The sequence below is a fragment of the Mobula hypostoma genome, chromosome 18 (genome assembly GCF_963921235.1).
Source record: "Mobula hypostoma chromosome 18, sMobHyp1.1, whole genome shotgun sequence".
Taxonomy (NCBI): domain Eukaryota; kingdom Metazoa; phylum Chordata; class Chondrichthyes; order Myliobatiformes; family Myliobatidae; genus Mobula; species Mobula hypostoma.
In genome coordinates this window covers 44,735,294-44,754,698 of record NC_086114.1, presented here as the reverse complement: position 1 = coordinate 44,754,698, position 19,405 = coordinate 44,735,294, and the positions used below count along the sequence as shown (strand labels likewise).

The 19,405-nt window shown below is 39.4% G+C and overlaps 1 protein-coding gene across 4 annotated transcripts in view; it reads left to right on the top strand.

Annotated features, from left to right (window-relative positions):
* Nucleotides 1–19,405, top strand: part of LOC134358209 (protein mono-ADP-ribosyltransferase PARP6) — a 158,921-nt gene that overhangs the window by 117,173 nt on the left and 22,343 nt on the right. For 2 of the 4 annotated variants that reach the window (XM_063070213.1, XM_063070212.1), the window contains exons 16-20: nucleotides 5,195–5,262; nucleotides 11,149–11,197; nucleotides 11,465–11,577; nucleotides 13,532–13,604; nucleotides 18,355–18,424. In XM_063070213.1, coding sequence (XP_062926283.1) covers nucleotides 5,195–5,262; nucleotides 11,149–11,197; nucleotides 11,465–11,577; nucleotides 13,532–13,604; nucleotides 18,355–18,424 — 373 coding nt within the window. Of the gene's footprint in view, nucleotides 1–5,194; nucleotides 5,263–11,148; nucleotides 11,198–11,464; nucleotides 11,578–13,531; nucleotides 13,605–18,300; nucleotides 18,425–19,405 lie in introns of those variants that run through there. The other 2 variants (XM_063070211.1, XM_063070214.1) reach the window with 2 other exon arrangements.

The window sequence follows — 19,405 nt, the reverse complement described above, 5'->3', positions numbered from 1 at the left end:
CAAGTCTGTCCTGCCAAGTAGGATGCCAACCACCACCCCCCCCCACCCCCACCGTCAAGAAGGACGTTATCCCACAAGAGTAAGAAATCATCCGCAGCAGTTGACTCTTTGGGCCTGAATGGAACAACTTAAAATTTACTGTGCTGTGGATGTCTATACAGTAGTTGTATTATTCTGTATATATGTATATAAGTTGAGATGCATGCTATATGAGTTGGAGTTTATAGCTAAGCAGGGAGGAGTGTTGTGAATTTAATATTTCGGTAATATTTGAGTAATATTGTAAATATATTCGATTAAGCATTCTTTGTTGTTTATATGTAAAAATACATGAATAGCATATGTCATTATGCCCCCATAAGATATGTGAGCGTCACTAAAGTAAAAAGAAATAGACACATTATCCCCAGCTCCGTGTTTTTCTTTCAGATAGTTTTTGGAGTTACAAAACTTAATAATCTACTGTTTGTGATTGACTCATTCTGTCTACCTGTGGAGAAACCAGATAACCTAATGAAAGAGCACTGTGTCGCATTTTGGCTAAATCAAGTGTACAGAATGCAAAGAAATAGGTTGTAGTTGATCTCTTGATTATGTACTTATGATGCTTTCAGTCTGATAATACTATATCCCTGATATCATGTACTGCTCCTTGCTGAAACATCTCCCAGTTTCTGTCACATTCCTAATAAGTTTCTCCATCCATTATTACTAAAACCCATATTCTACATTTTCTCTCTGCTTGGCTAAGCATTGCTTCTTGGCACAGATCTCTTTGGATTGGTCCACACTCACAAAAAGAACTTTAACTGTTTGATTTACCCAACCCCTGAATGGCCATCCCTCATTCCTTATTTTTGAGTTATACAAATGCAAATATGGCTCCTACAGGCTTAACTTCAATGACAACAGTGCCATAGATGTATGAGTTCAGTTCTGGCCTCAAATGGACAATTTTGCTTGAAACTTTAGTCTAGTTCTGAGTAGTGAGTTCTGCCTTGTGACTATGCTATCTGGAGATCAAAGAGATCCCATGGTACAACTGTGTCTGATCAGGAAGGTGATACTGGTGACTGAATATCATGTCTTGCAAACTACGCAACTAACAAAGCGTAACAATTCATTTATCTCTGTGCTGTTTGTCCAGGTCAAATTCAAATACTACCATATATGACATTAAGATTTATTTTCTTGCCTGCATTTTATTTTATTGCTTTTCAAAAAGAAATACAATAGAATTTATGAAAAACTAGACATAAACAAAGAATGACAAACAACCAATATGCAAAAGAAGACAAATTGTGGAAGTAAAGAAATAAATAATTGTGACAAAATGAGTTGTCGAGTCCTTGAAAGTGAGGTCGTGGAATCAGTTCAAAGTTGAGGTGAATGAATTTATTGACACCAGTTCAGAATCCTGATGGTTGCAGAGTTCCTAAACCTGATGGTGTGGAACCTGATGCTCCTGTACCTCCTGCCGCATGGAGGTAGCAAGAAGAGACTATGGCCTCATTGGTGAAGTCCTTGATAATGGATGTGGCTTTCTTATGGCAGCACCTCTTGTGAATGTGATCAATGGTGCGGAGGGATTTACCTTCAATAGACTGGGCTGTATCCACCACCTTCTATGGACCTTTCCATACCTAAACATTGGATTTTCCATATCAGGCCATGATACAGTCCTCCTCTGTGCATCTATAGAAGTTCGTCAGAGTTTTTGGTAACGTGCTGTGGGATCTTGCTGTAAAAAAGTTAACCACTATGTTTTGCCAACACAATAAAATGTACATTTTTACGTGATGTAATTGTTGCAACGTTATCACAAGAAAAGAAAACATGTATTTGATACAAGAATGTTCCTTCTGTCTTTGTCTGAGAGGAAGACTGTGGGAGATTACTTGTGTGTTATGCAAAGAAATCCATGATATCATATCCCAGCAATTTTTTTTCCTTCTGGGGAATGTCATTGTACTTAAAACAAAATAGGTGGCATACTGCCCCACCCTTCTCTCAAATTATACTTCATGTTGTATAGTTGTCTCCATGAAGAATGATGGAACCAATTATTTGGTGTTGGGTATATTGGATCATTCAATACAATTAAGCCTATTTTTTGCTGCTGTACTTGCCCTATTACACCACAGACATCTGTGCTGCTGAAACTCCAGGAGAATATTGCAATCGTACATGGAACCTTTTTGTTGGGATATTTCCCTCTTTGGAAATTTTCCATTGGTATCTGGGCTCCGTCTGCTTTTATGGACATCAAAGGTAAATTTGTCCTGAGCAACCGAATTCAACAGATGGTATTGAAGGCTCATCTGACTGCTTTACCTTATAATCGTTTTCAGTTTCATTCAGTAGCAATTGCTCCTAGCTGAGGGCAATTTTCTCTCCAAGGAATAATTTACCTGTGAAGCTGAAGAAGGCTGATGAGACAGATGATAGGTTAGGAGACTTGGCGTATAACAACATTATAATGCAAAATGAGGCCATTCAATCTGTCAGATCCATGCAGTCTCATTCTCCTGTAGCACTATCATATTTACTTTGGCATGTGCTCATGAGAGTGCCCTTTGTTCTTTTCCCATTTACCTATTACCTAAGTGGTAATTGCAACAGCCAATTAAATTATTCACCAAGCACACCTTTAAATAAACTGTGCACCCCATAGTTGGATTGGAGTTATTATTGATTGAATTGTTATTTATCTAATGAATTGTTATTTTTCTTGTAGTTTAATTTTCCTATGCTTGTTTGCATTTTTATATAATCACCTGTGTGTGTGTGTGTGTGTATATAATATGTACGACCTGGATGTGGGGGTAGAAGGGTGGGTTGGCAAGTTTGCAGACGACACAAAGGTTGGTGGTGTTGTAGATAGTGTAGAGGATTGTCAAAGATTGCAGAGAGACATTGATAGGATGCAGAAGTGGGCTGAGAAGTGGCAGATGGCGTTCAACCCGGAGAAGTGTGAAGTGCTACACTTTGGAAGGACAAACTCCAAGGCAGAGTACAAAGTAAATGGCATGATACTTGGTAGTGTGGAGGAGCAGAGGGATCTCGGGGTGCATGTCCACAGATCCCTGAAAGTTGCCTCACAGGTGGATAAGGTAGTTAAGAAAGCTTATGGAGTGTTAGCTTTCATAAGTCGAAGGATAGAGTTTAAGAGTCGCGATGTAATGATGCAGCTCTATAAAACTCTGGTTAGGCCACACTTGGAGTACTGTGTCCAGTTCTGGTCACCTCACTATAGGAAGGATGTGGAAGCATTGGAAAGGGTACAGAGGAGATTTACCAGGATGCTGCCTGGTTTAGAAAGTATGCATTATGATCAGAGATTAAGGGAGGTAGGGCTTTACTCTTTGGAGAGAAGGAGGATGAGAGGAGACATAATAGAGGTGTACAAGATAATAAGAGGAATAGATGGAGTGGATAGCCAGTGCCTCTTCCCCAGGGCAACACTGCTCAATACAAGAGGACATGGCTTTAAGGTAAGGGGTGGGAAGTTCAAGGGGGATATTAGAGGAAGGTTTTTTACTCAGAGAGTAGTTGGTGCGTGGAATGCACTGCCTGAGTCAGTGGTCGAGGCAGATACACTAGTGAAGTTTAAGAGACTACTAGACAGGTATATGGAGGAATTTAAGATGGGGGCTTATATGGGAGGCAGGGTTTGAGGGTTGGCACAACATTGTGGGCCGAAGGGCCTGTACTGTGCTGTACTGTTCTATGTTCTATGTGAGTTTAGTGAATTTTCAAGCAATGTATTGCTTGTGTATTTTTCTACAAACTTCTTAGTTTTCAGTAGCAGGTGTCACAGCACTTCAATCTGGTTGTTTTATACGTTAATTCTTATCACTAGACGTTATATCTAGTCTGAGTATGAGACAATCAGGACTGCCTTTTCTTCATCTTTCTTTTGTCCTCTCGACTCCTATTTCTTGTTCATTTTCAGCTCTTGTAACATTTAGTAAAATGATTGTAAGCATTGAGTTTTATGTCTCATTCTTGACTTCTGAAGAACTGTAGGATCACAGGTATTAGGATCCGTCACAATGAAAACCCAAACACCCCAAGGGGAGAATACGCAGGTCAGGATCAGGCCTGGATTCCTGGAATTGTGAGGCATGACAAACCCTGTGTGGAGTTTTGCACGTTTTCTCTGTGACTATAAAGGTTTCCTCCAGATGTTCTGTTTTCCTTTAAAAAAACAAAAATAAAAAAACAAAAACAAAAATAATTGCAGATGCTAGAAGTCTGAAACAAAAAACTAAAAATGCTGGAAATGCTCAGGATGTCAGGCAGCATCCATGGAGGGAAATAGGTTCAGATCTGAGACTCTTTGTCAGAATGGTTGGTAGGTCAACTGGCCACTGTAAATTTGCCCTAGTGGTTGGTAGAATCTGGAGGGCTAAATGGATATATGAGGAAAATAATATAGAATAGTTGTAAATGGTTGGTCTATAGTTGGTGAGAACATAATGTGCAAAAGGGCCTGATTCTGTGCTCTTGGTCTCTTGGTGACTGAAAGTAGTGCACTAGATATGTTTGTTAGTGTTCTGAACCATGTACAGTTTTAGCTACCACATTAGTTAAAGTCAAAATCAAATTTATTTATCAATGTCAGACTTACTTGTAGCAGCATCACAGACACAAAGCATAATTTACAAGAAAAAAGTTCATTAAACATAATAACAACAATACACACAAAATGCTTGATAACTCAGCAGATCAGGCAGCATCTACGGAGAGAAATAAGCAGTTGATGTTTAGGGCCAAGACCCTTCATCAGAACATAAACACAATTATTCAAGAAATAACACAATTAGGACAAAAATGTCCACTCTTGTGCAGAGTGACCAAACCATCTTAACCATTTAAGAAAGTAAAGACAATGACACTCCATTCTTCTGAATGCATCTATGTGCCAGGGTCAGGGAAGGTTACCCAGAAAAGTGTGATTGTCCGAGAAGTGGGAACAGAAGAGCAGAATAGTTCAATGAGATGAATATGAGAGAAAAAGAAACAGGAATAGGAACAGGCCAATCAGCCTCTCAAAACACTGAGATTATGATTGATCCAGTCTTGCATCTTGTCATTTACCTTTTGATTGAATAAATTTATTCCTTTCAAGTTAAGGCAAAAGTTAAAAAAAATTCCCAGCAGTATTTCACTTGCCTCTTATCTATTGCAGGGATCATACCTGGAAATCAAAAAACAGATGGACAAGCTGGACCCTCTGGCTCACCCATTGTTGCAGTGGTAACTCAGTTCATTGTATTGTTCTGTCTTCTGGATGCTGCTATCATATTTATTAATAATGTATGCCCTGCTTAAAAAGTGAATGATCCATTTGTACAGAGAAAATTGTTGACACTAGGATTCAAGTTTTGAATGGTACCAGTAACATTAAATGAATGGGGAATGCTTCCAAAGATACAAGAGACTGCAGATGTAGTATATGGAGCGAATATCAATCTGCTTGAAGAACTCAGCATGTCGGGCAGCATCTTTATAGGGAAATAGGCAGTTAGTGTTTCAGGCGGAGACCCTACAAAGGTCCAGACTTGAAATATCAACTGTCCATTTCCCTCTACAGATCCTGCCTGACCTGCTGAGCTACTCCAGAATCTAGATGCATCTAGCTGTGTTGCAGATGTCCATATGATGAAGCTTAACGTGTAGAACATGTTAGCAGGCTGTTTTTAATCAATTGTTTGGAAATCAATAGAGCCAGAATGATAAATACAAGGAAAAATACATATTCAGTTCATCCCTGGAATATATGAAGGTTCCATTCCTGAAAAATGCCAATGAACCAATTTCTCCATAGGTCAGAAACATCTGCTTTCAATATTTACTCATATTTTATCTCACCTGGCCCAATGATAGGTAATTGGTTATATATTCTATCTAGTCTTTTATTAAACAATAAAAGACTAGATACAGTGTATAACCCTATATACTGCTTTAAAAAATTTGGGAGAATTTGCCTGGAGTCAGTGTCTCTGGCCACAAAGATTAAATTTTTTCCATGGACTTATTTCCTGTTTAATTAAACTTTAAAAACAAGCACTGCAACATTTGAGCAGGCAATTTTCCATCCAACAGAAATCCCAACAGGTGCCAGTTTCTTGGGTGTTCCAGGCAAGTGAACCTACCCTTTCTGTGAGTGCAAAGCCTCTTCTGTTACTGCATCTGTAGCACTCAGGCCGGATAGTGCGATATCACCATCTATGGTCAGGAGTAGAAATCCTCAGAAGCTTCTCAGAGCTTCTTCCACCCTGAAAAGTGAGTCTAGAACTAGGGGTGTAGCCTCAAGAGTCATGGGAGTAGATTCTGGGTGGAAATGAAGAGAAACTTTTTCCCAGAGAGCTGTGAGTCTGTGGAATTCTCTGCCTAGGGGAGCATTTGAAGCTACAACATTAAGATTATTTTTAAGACATAGTTAAATACATTTTTGCAGAGCAGAGGTATTACCGTTTATTGGGGGAAAACAAATCAATGGAGCTGAGTCCACAGCCCAATAAGTCATTATCTTTTTGAATGGTAGAGCAGGCTTTATAAATCAAATGACCTACTCCTGTTCCTTTTTCTAATGTTTTATGTGCCTATAATCAAATCTTCCAATCATAGACCTGGACAAGTGGAGACCATACAAACTTCTCCCATTCAGTTCAAGCAGCCTGGGTTTAATCCTGACCTCCGGTGCTGTCTGTTTGCATGTTCTACCTGTGACCATATGAGTTTCCCCAATGTATGTGGGGTAATTCCCATATGCCACAGGTGACTGGTCGGATACCTGGCCACTTTGTATTTCCTCTAGTGTAGGTGATTTTTAGGAGGGGAGAGGACATTCTGGGAGTGCAAAGAGATCAAATAGGATGAGGATAAGATTACCAAAAATGGGTGGTTGATGGTTAGCATGAACAAGGTGGGATGATAGGATTGTTTTGCATGCTGTATGTCACTATAAAATCCTAGAAAAACTGTATTGCAGACAACTGAAGGTTTGAGTCATTGTGCTGCTGATCTGACCTCTAACTCCCTCACATCCCTGTCTCTAACCCTAACCTGACCCCTAATTCCCCCCTCTGTCCCCAATACCATCCCTACCTAAAAAAAAAGCTAAGTATGAGCCATGATCTCAATGGAGACTGCAGCTCAATACCATCTTGACTAGAAGTTATTTCACTTACAGAGCTTTTGTTTTATTTCAGAATTCCAGAAACTGCATTTTTTAAAATTTTCCTCATGTAAATGAATGTTATTTCTAACTTAAGTAAGGATCATAGGTCAATTGTAGGAGTCCACAAGTATACAGAGTTGAATCCATTGTCTCCAATGACAAACACACAGTATAATGATGGGTCTACATTGAATTTTTCACCATCATTTACTTCCATTGACGTTCAATGGAATTGAGTTCAGAAGTGGGACTCAATGTACGACATGTGTGCTACAAAGGATTGGGGATGAATTTCCACCTCTTCCTAATTTTGACATGAACTTCAATGAAAATTTCCAGTCTAATTACTCATTGACTTTAAGCATATGACTCCCTTGTCCTCTTGTCCCTCCTGGCACGTATCCTTGCAACCGTGACAAGTGCTGAACCTGCCTCTATACCTCCTCACTTACCACCATTCAGGGTCCTAAACAGTCCTTCCAGGTGAACCAGCACTTGTTCTGTGAGTCTGTCGGAGTTATTTATTGTACCCAGTGCAGTGAGACCCGACCCAGATTGGGGGAACTATTTCATTGAGCACTTTCACTCTATTCACTACAACAGGCAGGATCTCCTGATGGCTACCCAATTCGAATTCAGCTACCCATTCTCATTCTGACATCTCTGTCCGTGGCAGGCTTCACTGAGGCAAAACTCATTCACATGTCATCTTGGTACCCTCCAACCTCTTGGCATGAACATCAAGTTCTATGACTTGCAGTCATTTTACCCTTTCCTTCTTCTCATTCTGTTCACCCTCCCACACCTCTCTTCTGCTCACCTGCCTATCATTTCTATCCATAGATGCTGTTGAGTTCCTTCAACATTTTTGGTGTTGAGATTTATTATATTTTGTAACTTTAAGACATTAAATTAATTCAAAGAAAACACCTGAGTCTGGAAATGCGGGTCTGTACTTTGAGTTTACTTTAGCTGAGGTGCGCACGTATCACATTGTTGCATGATGATGTATGCAATTAATGTATTTTTACATATAACCCACAGTTAGTTATTTAAATGAACTAGAATGCTTTACCAAACAATATATATACATACCAGGTTATTTAAATATTACTGAAATATTAAATACACAACACTCCTCCCTGCTTAGCTATGAACCTCAACTCAATAGAGAATACATTTCAACTATATACATAGTATACTGTATAATACAACTACTATATACAGACATCTACAGCATAATGAATTTTACATTGTCCCATTCAGGCCGAAAGATTTCATCACTGTGGAGGCTTTCTTACTCTGTGGGATAAGGTGCTTGCTGGCAAGGGGGTATCACATGTGAGACTTGTGGCTGTGAAAACATTTTCAGGTTCTGCAGCCTCCTCCGTGGTGGTTGTCGGAGTTGCCTCTGAGACTGCAAGCAATGGTTCTGACAGTTCTGAATACCTTTCTTCTCCTTTGCTATGTCTTGAAACCTTTCTTTTTCTTTCTCGTGTTCCTTCTCTCTTTCACACCATTGTCTTTCTTGTTCACCATTCGTTCTCTCCACCTCTTCCCTCCTTTTTCTTCTTCTAGTTTGTGCAGCTTAATCTTGGGAAGATGCCTATAATTCACTGGAGTATTGTCTTATTAATCCTTCTATTGCACCCTTTACGATCTGATCTCTCCTCTTGGTTTCCTCATCCACAACATCAGTTGACAAATCCTCTGTTTTTGTATCTCCATTGACTCCTTTCTTTTTGGCCTTCCGTTCCTATATTTGGGCTTTGTTCTTTGTATCTACTTTTACAAGCAGCTTTTTGTCTTCTATTTCAAGTTCATGTAATAACCTTAATGCATGCAGAGTAGATTCTGGTTGTTTGTACTCACAAAAGCCAAACGCTTTCAACTTGCCCGGTTCCTTGACTCTCTTCCAGCTTAAAACCAAGCTGCATTTTGCAAGCAACTGCCTGATTAACATATCAGAAGCTTTTTCAGATACGTTGCCTAGAAAAACTGTTGCAGTCAGACCCCTGCTTTAGACACTTCCACAAATCCTTTGACAGCATGATCCTTCCTGGATCCAATATGCTTTCCAACCAGAGGCATAGAGGTTGGCAGCAAGTGCCTCTCTGTCCTGTGCTGAGCAATGGTTCATGGTATTCCGTGGGGAGACAATTATGACATCATCTAGTATATTTCTTAATTCGCTTTCAATTGGCTTCATTGCAGAGGATGTGGCATGCAAATGATGGATGGATCTCCAATCAAGTTGTTGTTGTCTCAGCCAGTCATGCCCCCACAATGCTGGTCTTTCTGTTTTTACAACATACAAACTTAATGCGGTTGTTGGTTGTTATATTTCACTGTCACTAATGTCATTCCCACAGAAGTTTTCTATTCTCCAGTAGAAGTTCTTAGCTGGACATCTGCAGCCTTCAGTTTAGTATCCTTGAAATGTTTCATTGAAATATTTCATTTTGTGGAATGACTGAAACAGCTGAACAAATGTCCAATTCCAGTTGAATTAATTTGCCGTTCGCTTCTGGCGTAAGCCATATTGCTCATCTATTGTTAATTTTCACACTGTGAAACTCAAGGCTGCACAATCCTGTGTCTCTCATCATTATCAGTTTTTTTTCATCAACAGCATGCAGATTAGTGCTCTTTTTGAAACTGCAACTTGACTTTTTAGCATTTGTTTTTCCTTGCGCAGTCCGTTTATTTCTGTCTGCCCAACATACTCTTTGAATATGGCCTACTTAGTTGCATTTTTTGCAAGTTTTGCCTTAAAATCTGCATTTGTTTGGCGTATGGGAGTCCCTGCCACAATGGTAACATAATTTCCTTGGCTAGGCGTTGTTTAGACATTGCAATTTTGTTCACACTCACTTTTATTCCTGACTGCATCTCAGTTGTGTCTCTGTCTGATTTCCACTGCTGGTTCTGAATGCTTTCTTGTAAGATTCCACAAACTAAGCAATCTCTTACTGTATTATTAAGCTCATTACCAAACTAACAACCTCGATTCAGCCATGAATGCTGAAACGGACTCCCCTTCTTTTGATTCCACTTATGAAACCTAAGTGTTCTCCAGTCAACAGTGGCTTTGGTTCTAAATGTTCCTGTATTACTTTGACAATATCAGGAAAGTGCATTTCTGTAGGTTTGGTTAGAGCTTTCAAATTTCAAAGCAAACTCTATTGTCTTTAAACCCTATGCACTTAGCAAAATTGGCACTCGTTTCTATTTAGTTATTTCATTTGTTTCAAAATTGATCTCCTTTGGGATCAATAAAGTATCTATCTATCTATACTGTTCCAATAGTTCAGTATACATGAGCCAATTACCCATTGTGTAATTAAACTTATCAACTTTTCCAACGTAGCTAGCCACTTCTGGTATTTTTGATGATTATTATCACTTGGTACTCACTCTTTATGAACCCTGAATTCTTCTGTTTATGACATTTTAAAAAAAAACTTGACCTTGTCTTCCCTTCCGAAGAACACGTGCTTTTGTAATTTGACCATTCCTCACTGTGTTTTATTTTATTTCAAGTGTCTTGCTGCACTTTAACAGGTCGGTATTTGTGTAGGGTTCATTTTTTTTTTAAATTCCATCTTTGTCGCCAATGTTATGTTTTGTAACTTCAAAACATTAAATTAATTCAAAGAAGAGACAGGGGTCTAGAAATGTAGGTCTATACTTTGAGTTTATTTTACACGCACATATTATGTGGTAACGTGATGTATGCAATTAACATATTTTTACATATAACACATTAATTATTTAAATGAGCAAGAATGCCTACTCAAACAATATATATGCAAGATTATTTTAATATTATTGAAATATTAAATACACAGCAAGTTTAACTAGTTAACAGGTACTGGAATAGAAGGGATAGAGAAGGAGAGATATGTGACTGGGTAAGTGCACAGAAAAATAACAATGCTTTCTTCTTTATTTCCAAGGATTATCTCAAGTAACAGATCACACATCGTGAAACTTCCACTCAGTAGAGTAAGTGATTTCATTCTGTAACATTACTTGGGCTATATTTTCATTCCATAACATTACTTGGGCTTAGCATTCAGCAAAGTTAAAGAATAAAGTTACTGTGCCTGAAATTATGGTACAATGATTGGTGGAATTATGCAACTTAAAGTGAAGGAGTGGCGTAGGAAGTGCAGCTACAGACTCATTACTCAGGAGTGTTGTGGGAAAAATAGTTTAATGGTGGGTGCTGCCATGACTGCGTGAACCTGCCATGTCTTTTATCTTTCACAGCAGTTGAAATTCATGCACACATCACATCAGTTCCTTCTACTGAGCAGCCCGCCGGCCAAGGAAGCCAGGTTCCGCACGGCCAAGAAGCTCTATGGCAGCACATTCGCCTTTCAGTGAGTTGCAGATCTTTCTCTTGTCACCATTGGTGATTCCTTCATATTCCTTCAGCTTCATATACCATATGACCATGGTGCCTGTCCCACCCGTTCTCACCTGAGCCAGACACAAGCAGACCGAGCTGACCCTCCAGTCTAAAGCATGCTCCTGTTCAGCTGAATGGGATTCAAGCATCAACTGGTCTTCATCTGGATCCTATGGTCTCACTTCCCAGAAAGCCCAATGACCTTTATCAAATGTCTCTGAATCTTGTTTGAATATCTCATTTGTCAATTTGATGCCTCAAATACTTAATAAAAATTATTTTGAAAAATAAACTTAAAGTAATAACCTCAATCTGAAGCACCTTAGAGAACTGGAAAGTAATTGGAAATATGAAGATAAAATAATCCATTTGCTTGTTCTTTTTTTTTTGCCCAGTCAACAAACTGACTCAAATAAGTTGGGTGAAGTTTCTTACAATAGCCATTGAGTCATAGAGTTATGGTGCATTGAAACAGGCCCAATGGCTCAACTTGTCTATGCTGACAGATGCTTATCTGATCTAGTTTTACTTACCTGCAATTGGCCCATATTCCTTTGAACTTTTTCTATCCATGTATCTGTCCAAATGAGTTTTAAACATTGTAGTTCCATTCTCTGGCAGGTCATCCATGTACTCACCAATCTGTGTGAAAAGGTCACCCCTCAGATCCCTGCAAATCTTTCCCCTCTCACCTTAAACCTGTGTTCTCTGGTTTTAGACTTTCCTACACTGGAGAAAGACTGTAACCATCCACCTTATCTATGCCCTTCGTGAATTCATATACAGCATCTTTATGTCTCTTTAGCTTCCGAGAGAAAAATATCTTAGATTATTCAGCATTTCCTTTTAACTCAAGACTTCCTTTCCCAGAAACATCTTTGTGATTTTTTTCTGCACCCTTTCTAGCTGAATGATGTCCTTCCTATAGCTAGGTGTCCAGACCGGCTCAAGATACTCCAATTCTGATCCCACCAATATTTTGGACAGTTGAAATATAACATCCCAACTTCTGGACTCAGATGCCTGACTGATGAAGACAAGCATGCCAAATGTCTTCTTCACTAAACCTACTACCTGTGTCACCACTTTCAAGGATCTAAGTATCTGTACATAAGTCCCTGAAAGTAATGACATGGGTAGACAGATGTTTCTGTCCTACTCTCTAGGGCCTTACTATTTACTGTGTAAGTGTGGCCTTGGATTAACTTACAAAAAAGCAACACCACACACTTATCTGACTTAAATTCCATCTGCCATTCCTTGGCCCACATCCCCAGTACAACAACACATAGTGGCCACTTTATTAGGTATCTCCTGGTTATTTAAGTTATTGTGGCCCTCCTGTCAGCTTGAACCAGTCTGAAAATTCTCCTCTGACCCCTTTCATTATCAAGGCAATTAAAAAGATATTTTGCCCACAGAACTGCTGCTCATTAGATCTTTTTTTGTTTTTGCCTCATCTTCTGTGAACTCCAGAGACGGTTGTATGTGAAAATCCCAGAAGATTAGTAGTTTCTGAGACACTCAAACCACGCTGTGCGACACCAATAATCATTCCATGATCAAAATCACTTAGATCACATTTCTTCCCTATTCTGATGTATGGTCTGAATTTCTTGACAATGTTTGCATGAATTTATGCATTGAGTTGCAGCTATGTGATTGGCTAATTAGATATTTACATTAACGAATATGTGTACAGGTGTAAATTTATTGAGTGTAAATCTTGCTGTAGTCTTAGGTAACAGCGTGAATGGATTGGATGGTTTGTTGATTGGGAGTCTTTGTTCAGTATACCATTGCTCTCACTGGGCCCAACATTGGTCCACTGGTGAAACAGAAGGCTTGACGTGATTTCTTAAGGTGTTAAATCTGCGTACTATCAATTTTCTGCTAATTGTTCTCTCAATTCTTTCCTTTATCAGTGGTTCGCACATTGAGAACTGGCATTCCATTCTGAGAAATGGCCTGGTCAATGCATCATACACTAAACTACAAGTAGGTATTCCCTTATGAATGGCACCACAGAGTGTCAGTCTTTTGGCAATTATATCAAAAATATAACAGAACCTTTTCTCAATGTGTAGTTGTTGCAGTTTCAAGTTCAAGTTTGTTGTCATGGACACATACCCAGATTTTAGGACATAAGAAATAGATGCAGAATTAGGCCATTCAACCCATTGAGTCTGTTCTACCATTCCACCATGGCTGATTTATTATCTCTCTCAAACCCATTCTCCTGCCTTCTCCCCATAACCCTTGACCCCCTTACTAATGACAAACCTATCAATCTCCGCTTTAAATATACTCAATGTCGTTTGTGGCAATGAAATCTATAGATTCAGCACCTTCCAGCTAAAGAAATTCCTTCTCATTTTAGTGCTAAGGTGAGTGGTGGGAGGGGGTTACAATGGCCAGGAGGGAATTCAGTGGGTGGAATCTGCTCCTGAACCTATTCATGTGAACAACTAATAATACATTTAATTATTTATTTATCTATTTATCTATTCATGTATTTATTTGTTTTATGTATTTATTTGCTTGTCCATTCATTCATTCATTGGCTGACTGACTTACTTACATATTTATTTAGAGATGTAGCATGGAACATGAGCTTCCAACCCAATGAATCGCTCTGTCCAGCAAACCACCCATTCAAACCTCACCCAACTGCAGGACAGTTTACAATGACCGATGAACCTACTAACCGGTACATCTTTGGTCTGTGGGAGGAAATCGGAGCATCTGGAGGAAACCCATGTGGTCACGGGGACAATGTACAATCTCCTTCCAGACAGTGGAGAGAAATGAGCCAGGTTTACTGGCACTGCACAGCCACCCCCTATTCCTGAATACCTTTCTGGAAACAGAACATTGAAACATACTTGAAATGCAAAAACAAAATATTAGGATGATTGATAATTTGGAAGAAGGAACGCTAACAGAATTCTGAGCAGCACAGGTTAAGTGGAGCGGGACCATAAAAAATAGAAGCATAAGTAGGCCACTTGGCCCCACACGCCTGCTTCAGTAAGATCATGGCTGATACCATCTTTGGGCCACTTTCCATCACCAGTCCTATATCCCTTGATTCCCTTAATTTCCCAAAGCAAATCAGTTTAGCTGACTGAGCCTCCACGTTTCCTGGGTAGAGAACTCCAATGATTCGGCACACCGTGGGTTAAGAAACTTTTTCTTATCTCAGTTCTGAATGGCTGACCACTTGGAGAGACAGACTCCTGGTTCCCAGGGAAACATCATTGCCGCATGAATGAATAGCGACTTCTGAGATACAATCTCTATATCTGGTGGAGATGTGTTAAAAGGACCCCACTGCTAGATTATGATGCAGCAGTTCCCCACTAAGCCAGTCCAGCACTGGGACTTAATGGTTCATATCTGATTGCCCTGTATGGCTTTGTTATTCAGTTATATCTTGAGAAAAATGAAAGAGTGGAAACTTTGAACAGATTTACATTTAATCCCTGTTTTGTAACTGAAGTGCTGGTAAACATGCTGCATGGCTCATTCAGTGTCCCAGTTCTTAGAGAAACAAAGTGTTAAAATATTTAAGTACTATGGGAAAACTGTGACATGTATAAAGCTGTTAGCAAGTAAGTGAATTAGGATGTTTTTTTCTTATTTAGAATCAGAGAGTCATACAGCATGGAAACAGGCCATTTGGCCCGGCTGCTCCATGCTAACCAAGCTGCCTGTCTAAGTTAGCCCCATTAGACAGTATCTCTGTAAACTTTTTCTAGCATGCAGTATGGAAACAGACCCTATGGCTCAACTCATTCATACCTACAAGGTGTCCATCTAAAATTGTCCCATTTGCCTGTGTTCTACCACTGTCCCTCTAAACCTCTACTATCCATATGCCTGTCCAAGTGTCTTTTAAATGTGGTTATTGTACCTGCCTCAGCCACTTTCTCTGGCAGTTCATTCCATATACATACCACTCTATGTTTTTTAAAAAAGTTGCCTTTCTAAGTTAGGTAGTGTTGAGGAAACAGGGAGGCTGCAGAATGACTTAGACAGATTAGGAGACTGTACAAAAAAAGTGGCAGATGCAATACAGGGAAGTGTAGGGTCATGCACTTTGGTAGAAGGAATAAAAGCAAAGGCTATTTTCTAAACAGGGAGAAAATTCAAAAATCCAAAGTGCAAAAGGACTTGGAAGTTCTCATGCAGGATTCACTAAAGGTAACTTGCAGACTGAGTTGGTGGTGAGAAAGGCAAATGCAAAGTTAGCATTCATTTTGAGAGGACTAGAATAGAAAAACATGAATGTTATGCTGAGGATTTATAAGGCACAGGTGAGGCCTCACTTGGAGTATTGCGAGCAGTTTTGGGAAAGGATGTACTGATATTGGAGAGCATTCAAAGGAGGTTCATGAAAATGATTCTGGGAATGAAAGGTTTATCACATGAGGAGCTTTTGATGGCTCCAAGCCTGTACTCTAGAACTTAGAAGAATGAGGAGGGATCTCATTGAAACCTATTGAACTTTGAAAGGCCTAGATAGCGTGGATGTGGAGAGGATGTTTCCTGTAGTGGGGGAGTCTAGGACAACCTCAGAATAGAGGGACATCCATTTAGAATGGAGATGAGGAAGAATTTCTGTAGCCAGAGGTTGATAAATCTGTGGAATTGTTTCTACACACGGCTGTGGAGGCCAGGTCATTGAGTGTATTTAAGGTGGAGATTGATATATTCTTCATAAGTCAGGACGTGAAAGGTTATGGGGTGAAGACAGGAGAATGGGATTGGGAGAGAGATGGATCAGCTGTGATGAAATGGTGGAGCGGAGTTAGTGGGCCTGAAGGCCTAATTTTGCTCCAATGTTTTATGGTTTAAGCTCCTATTAAATCTCTCCCCTCTTATGTTAAATCTTTGCCCTCTCGTTCATAATTTTCATTAAGTGACTGATTCATTACTTTGGAAACTTGTATCTCATAAAGTTGCCTTCCCAGTTTCTACATGGAAAAAGAGCCTTTGGCCTGCTGACTCCATTATGAGCAGCAACCAATAATTTACATTAATCCAACCTTATTCTCCCCACATACCCAGCAATCTCTCATCAACACAAATTGATAGTGGCCAGCAAACTTGTTGAACCAGAGCACTCAGGGAGTCAGAGGGAGAATGTGTTGATACTAGATGTTATGTTTTGGAACATCAAAACATAAAGCTACTTCAAAGGAAGACACAGGAGTCTGAAATGCAGGTCTAATTTCAGCAAGGCATGGTAGCGTGATGATGTATGCAATTTACATATTTATACACATAACCTGTAATGAATTATTTAAATGTGCAAGAATGTTTAATCAACCTATATAGATGTATACAAGATGACTCAAACATTACTGAAATATTAAATGTACAACGCTCAACAAGTGATCAGTACCAATTAATCAAAATGTGTGCATTTAAGATCACATAAATCCTCACCGTGATATGTGCCCAGCTTCAATTAGAACATAGATCATAGAGTACAGCACGGCAACAGGCCACTTGGCCCACAATGCTGTACCAAACTAATTAAACTGGTAGTTAAACATCTAACTAAACTAATCTTTTACAAGATCATTATCCCTCAATTCTTTGCACATTCGTGTGCCTATCTACTCTAAATGTTTCTATCATATTTATCTCCTCTATCATCACTGATTGTGCATTCCATGCACCCTTCGATCTCTGTGTAAAAATACTTGCCTCGCACATCTCCATTGAACTTAGCCCTCTCACCTCAAATGCGAAGTATTACATATTTTGATCCTGGGAGAATGATACTAGCTATCTACTCTTTCCATGCCTCTCATCAGCTTATAAACTTCTGTCATATCTCCCCACAGCCACCAGAGAAAACAACATTGATTTGTCCAACCACTCCTTATAATAAGTGCCTTTTAATCCATGCACTATCCTCGTAAGTCTGCACTCTGTCCAAAAATATTTCCCCATCTCACCTGCACCCCAAGTTCACCTAACAGAAACAATTTCCCACCACTGCTCAGCCCTTCACCAAAGGATTCAAAGGTTCATTTATTAACAAAGTATACAACTCTGAGATTCTTCTTCTCCAGATAGCCATGAAACCAAGAGAAAAAAAGAGAACGGCAACATCATTAACCCTCAAATACCCCACCCCCAGATGAAACACAACAAGAGCATCAGCCCCTGAATACGGCTTTCCCTCCACAAAAAAACGGACAAAAACGTAACAAGAACATCAACACCCCCCTAACCCACCCCACCATTGCACAAAACACAAAAAAGAGCATCGGCCTCCAAATCTCTCCTCTCTCCACACGAAGAAACTAACAAATAAAATACAACAAGAACTTTCACCCCCAGATCTCACTCCCACTGCACAAAGCACAACATTGACCCCCAAATCTCCCTCCCCTGTACAAAAAAAAAGAAAGAATGGGGGAAAAAAAACAGAATTTTAAAAACTGTAAGACTGAAGTGAAAATCCATAGTCCATCCATAACCACAACACAGAAAACCTCAGTAAAATTCTCTGGCCACAGCAGCAGGTGCCATCTTTCACATGCTCCAAAAATTGTTATTTCTCCAAACTCCATGTAGGGTTTTTAGCTTCACAGAACACCCAATGCAACCTTCGTACATAATGCCGTTTGCTCTCCATGTAAATATTGTGACATATTGAAGCCTTTGGTTACAGTTCAAGTATTTGCTCATCTATAGTCATAACGATCACACTGCTGTCTCTTACAAGCTGCACGGTGCAGCCTATGGCAAAGGAATCTATCTCAGCCCAATCTCCAGCATCTCTTTCGGTTACTCAGGTAAGTGACCTGTATGCATGCATTGCTCCATCCACTTCAAAGCATGTTGACAGAACAATGTCCCACCAGCTCCTGACTGTGATACCTTCATGGGCAGTGAATTCCAAGTTATTATTCTCTGCATTAAAAAAAACCTTCTTTCTCTTGTATCTTTTCACCCGTGAGCGTGCAGCTCAGTAGGGGATTGGGAGAGGGAATGGCTTAATCAGATCCAATTGTGATTCCATCTTCACAATATATTTTAACCTTGATTTCATTTATAATTAGTGGATGAAATTGAGAAGTCAACTTATTTGGGAGGTTTGCATGTTTGATTTAGCTTTACCTTACCCAATCTCATAAATGCCAAGACCAACTTCAATGCCAGCACTGCCATCTTAATTGAGATTAACAAACTCAGTGACTGAGACTGGATTTTCCTGATCGATATTTCACTCAATGAGATATCATCACATTACAGAAAATATTGATACATTTAATATGAAATGTAGCTTGTAAAACCAACAAACAGTCACTATTGTGATTTTGTAAATTCATCCGAATGAAAGAAGTTGCTGTCATAGCTAAATACATTAACTTATCCAGACCTTTTTTTATTGGTATCGAGTGGTATGGATCAGACACTAAAACAGAACTGAGATGTAGACAAAGAGAGACAACATTAAGATGCACTATTGTTCAAAGCAGCTCTTTTAACACGTGTGAGTTCTGCAAATATATCAGTTACACATAAATGACATGACAAAACAGACACAAAAGTTCATTGATGTAAAACAACACAAGGGTTCCTACTTGAACAGAATTTCACCTGAGTAGTCTACATGTTTCTTAAGGCTTATAAGGATTTTGGTTGAATTTAGTTTTGTTCATCAAACATCTGTACATAAATAGTGCCAATCTGAAAGTAGCCCCTCAGTTAGTCTCTGTCCTGTGGAATTCTTGGTGTCTTTTTTTAAATTATGAAGGAAATACAGGCCATCT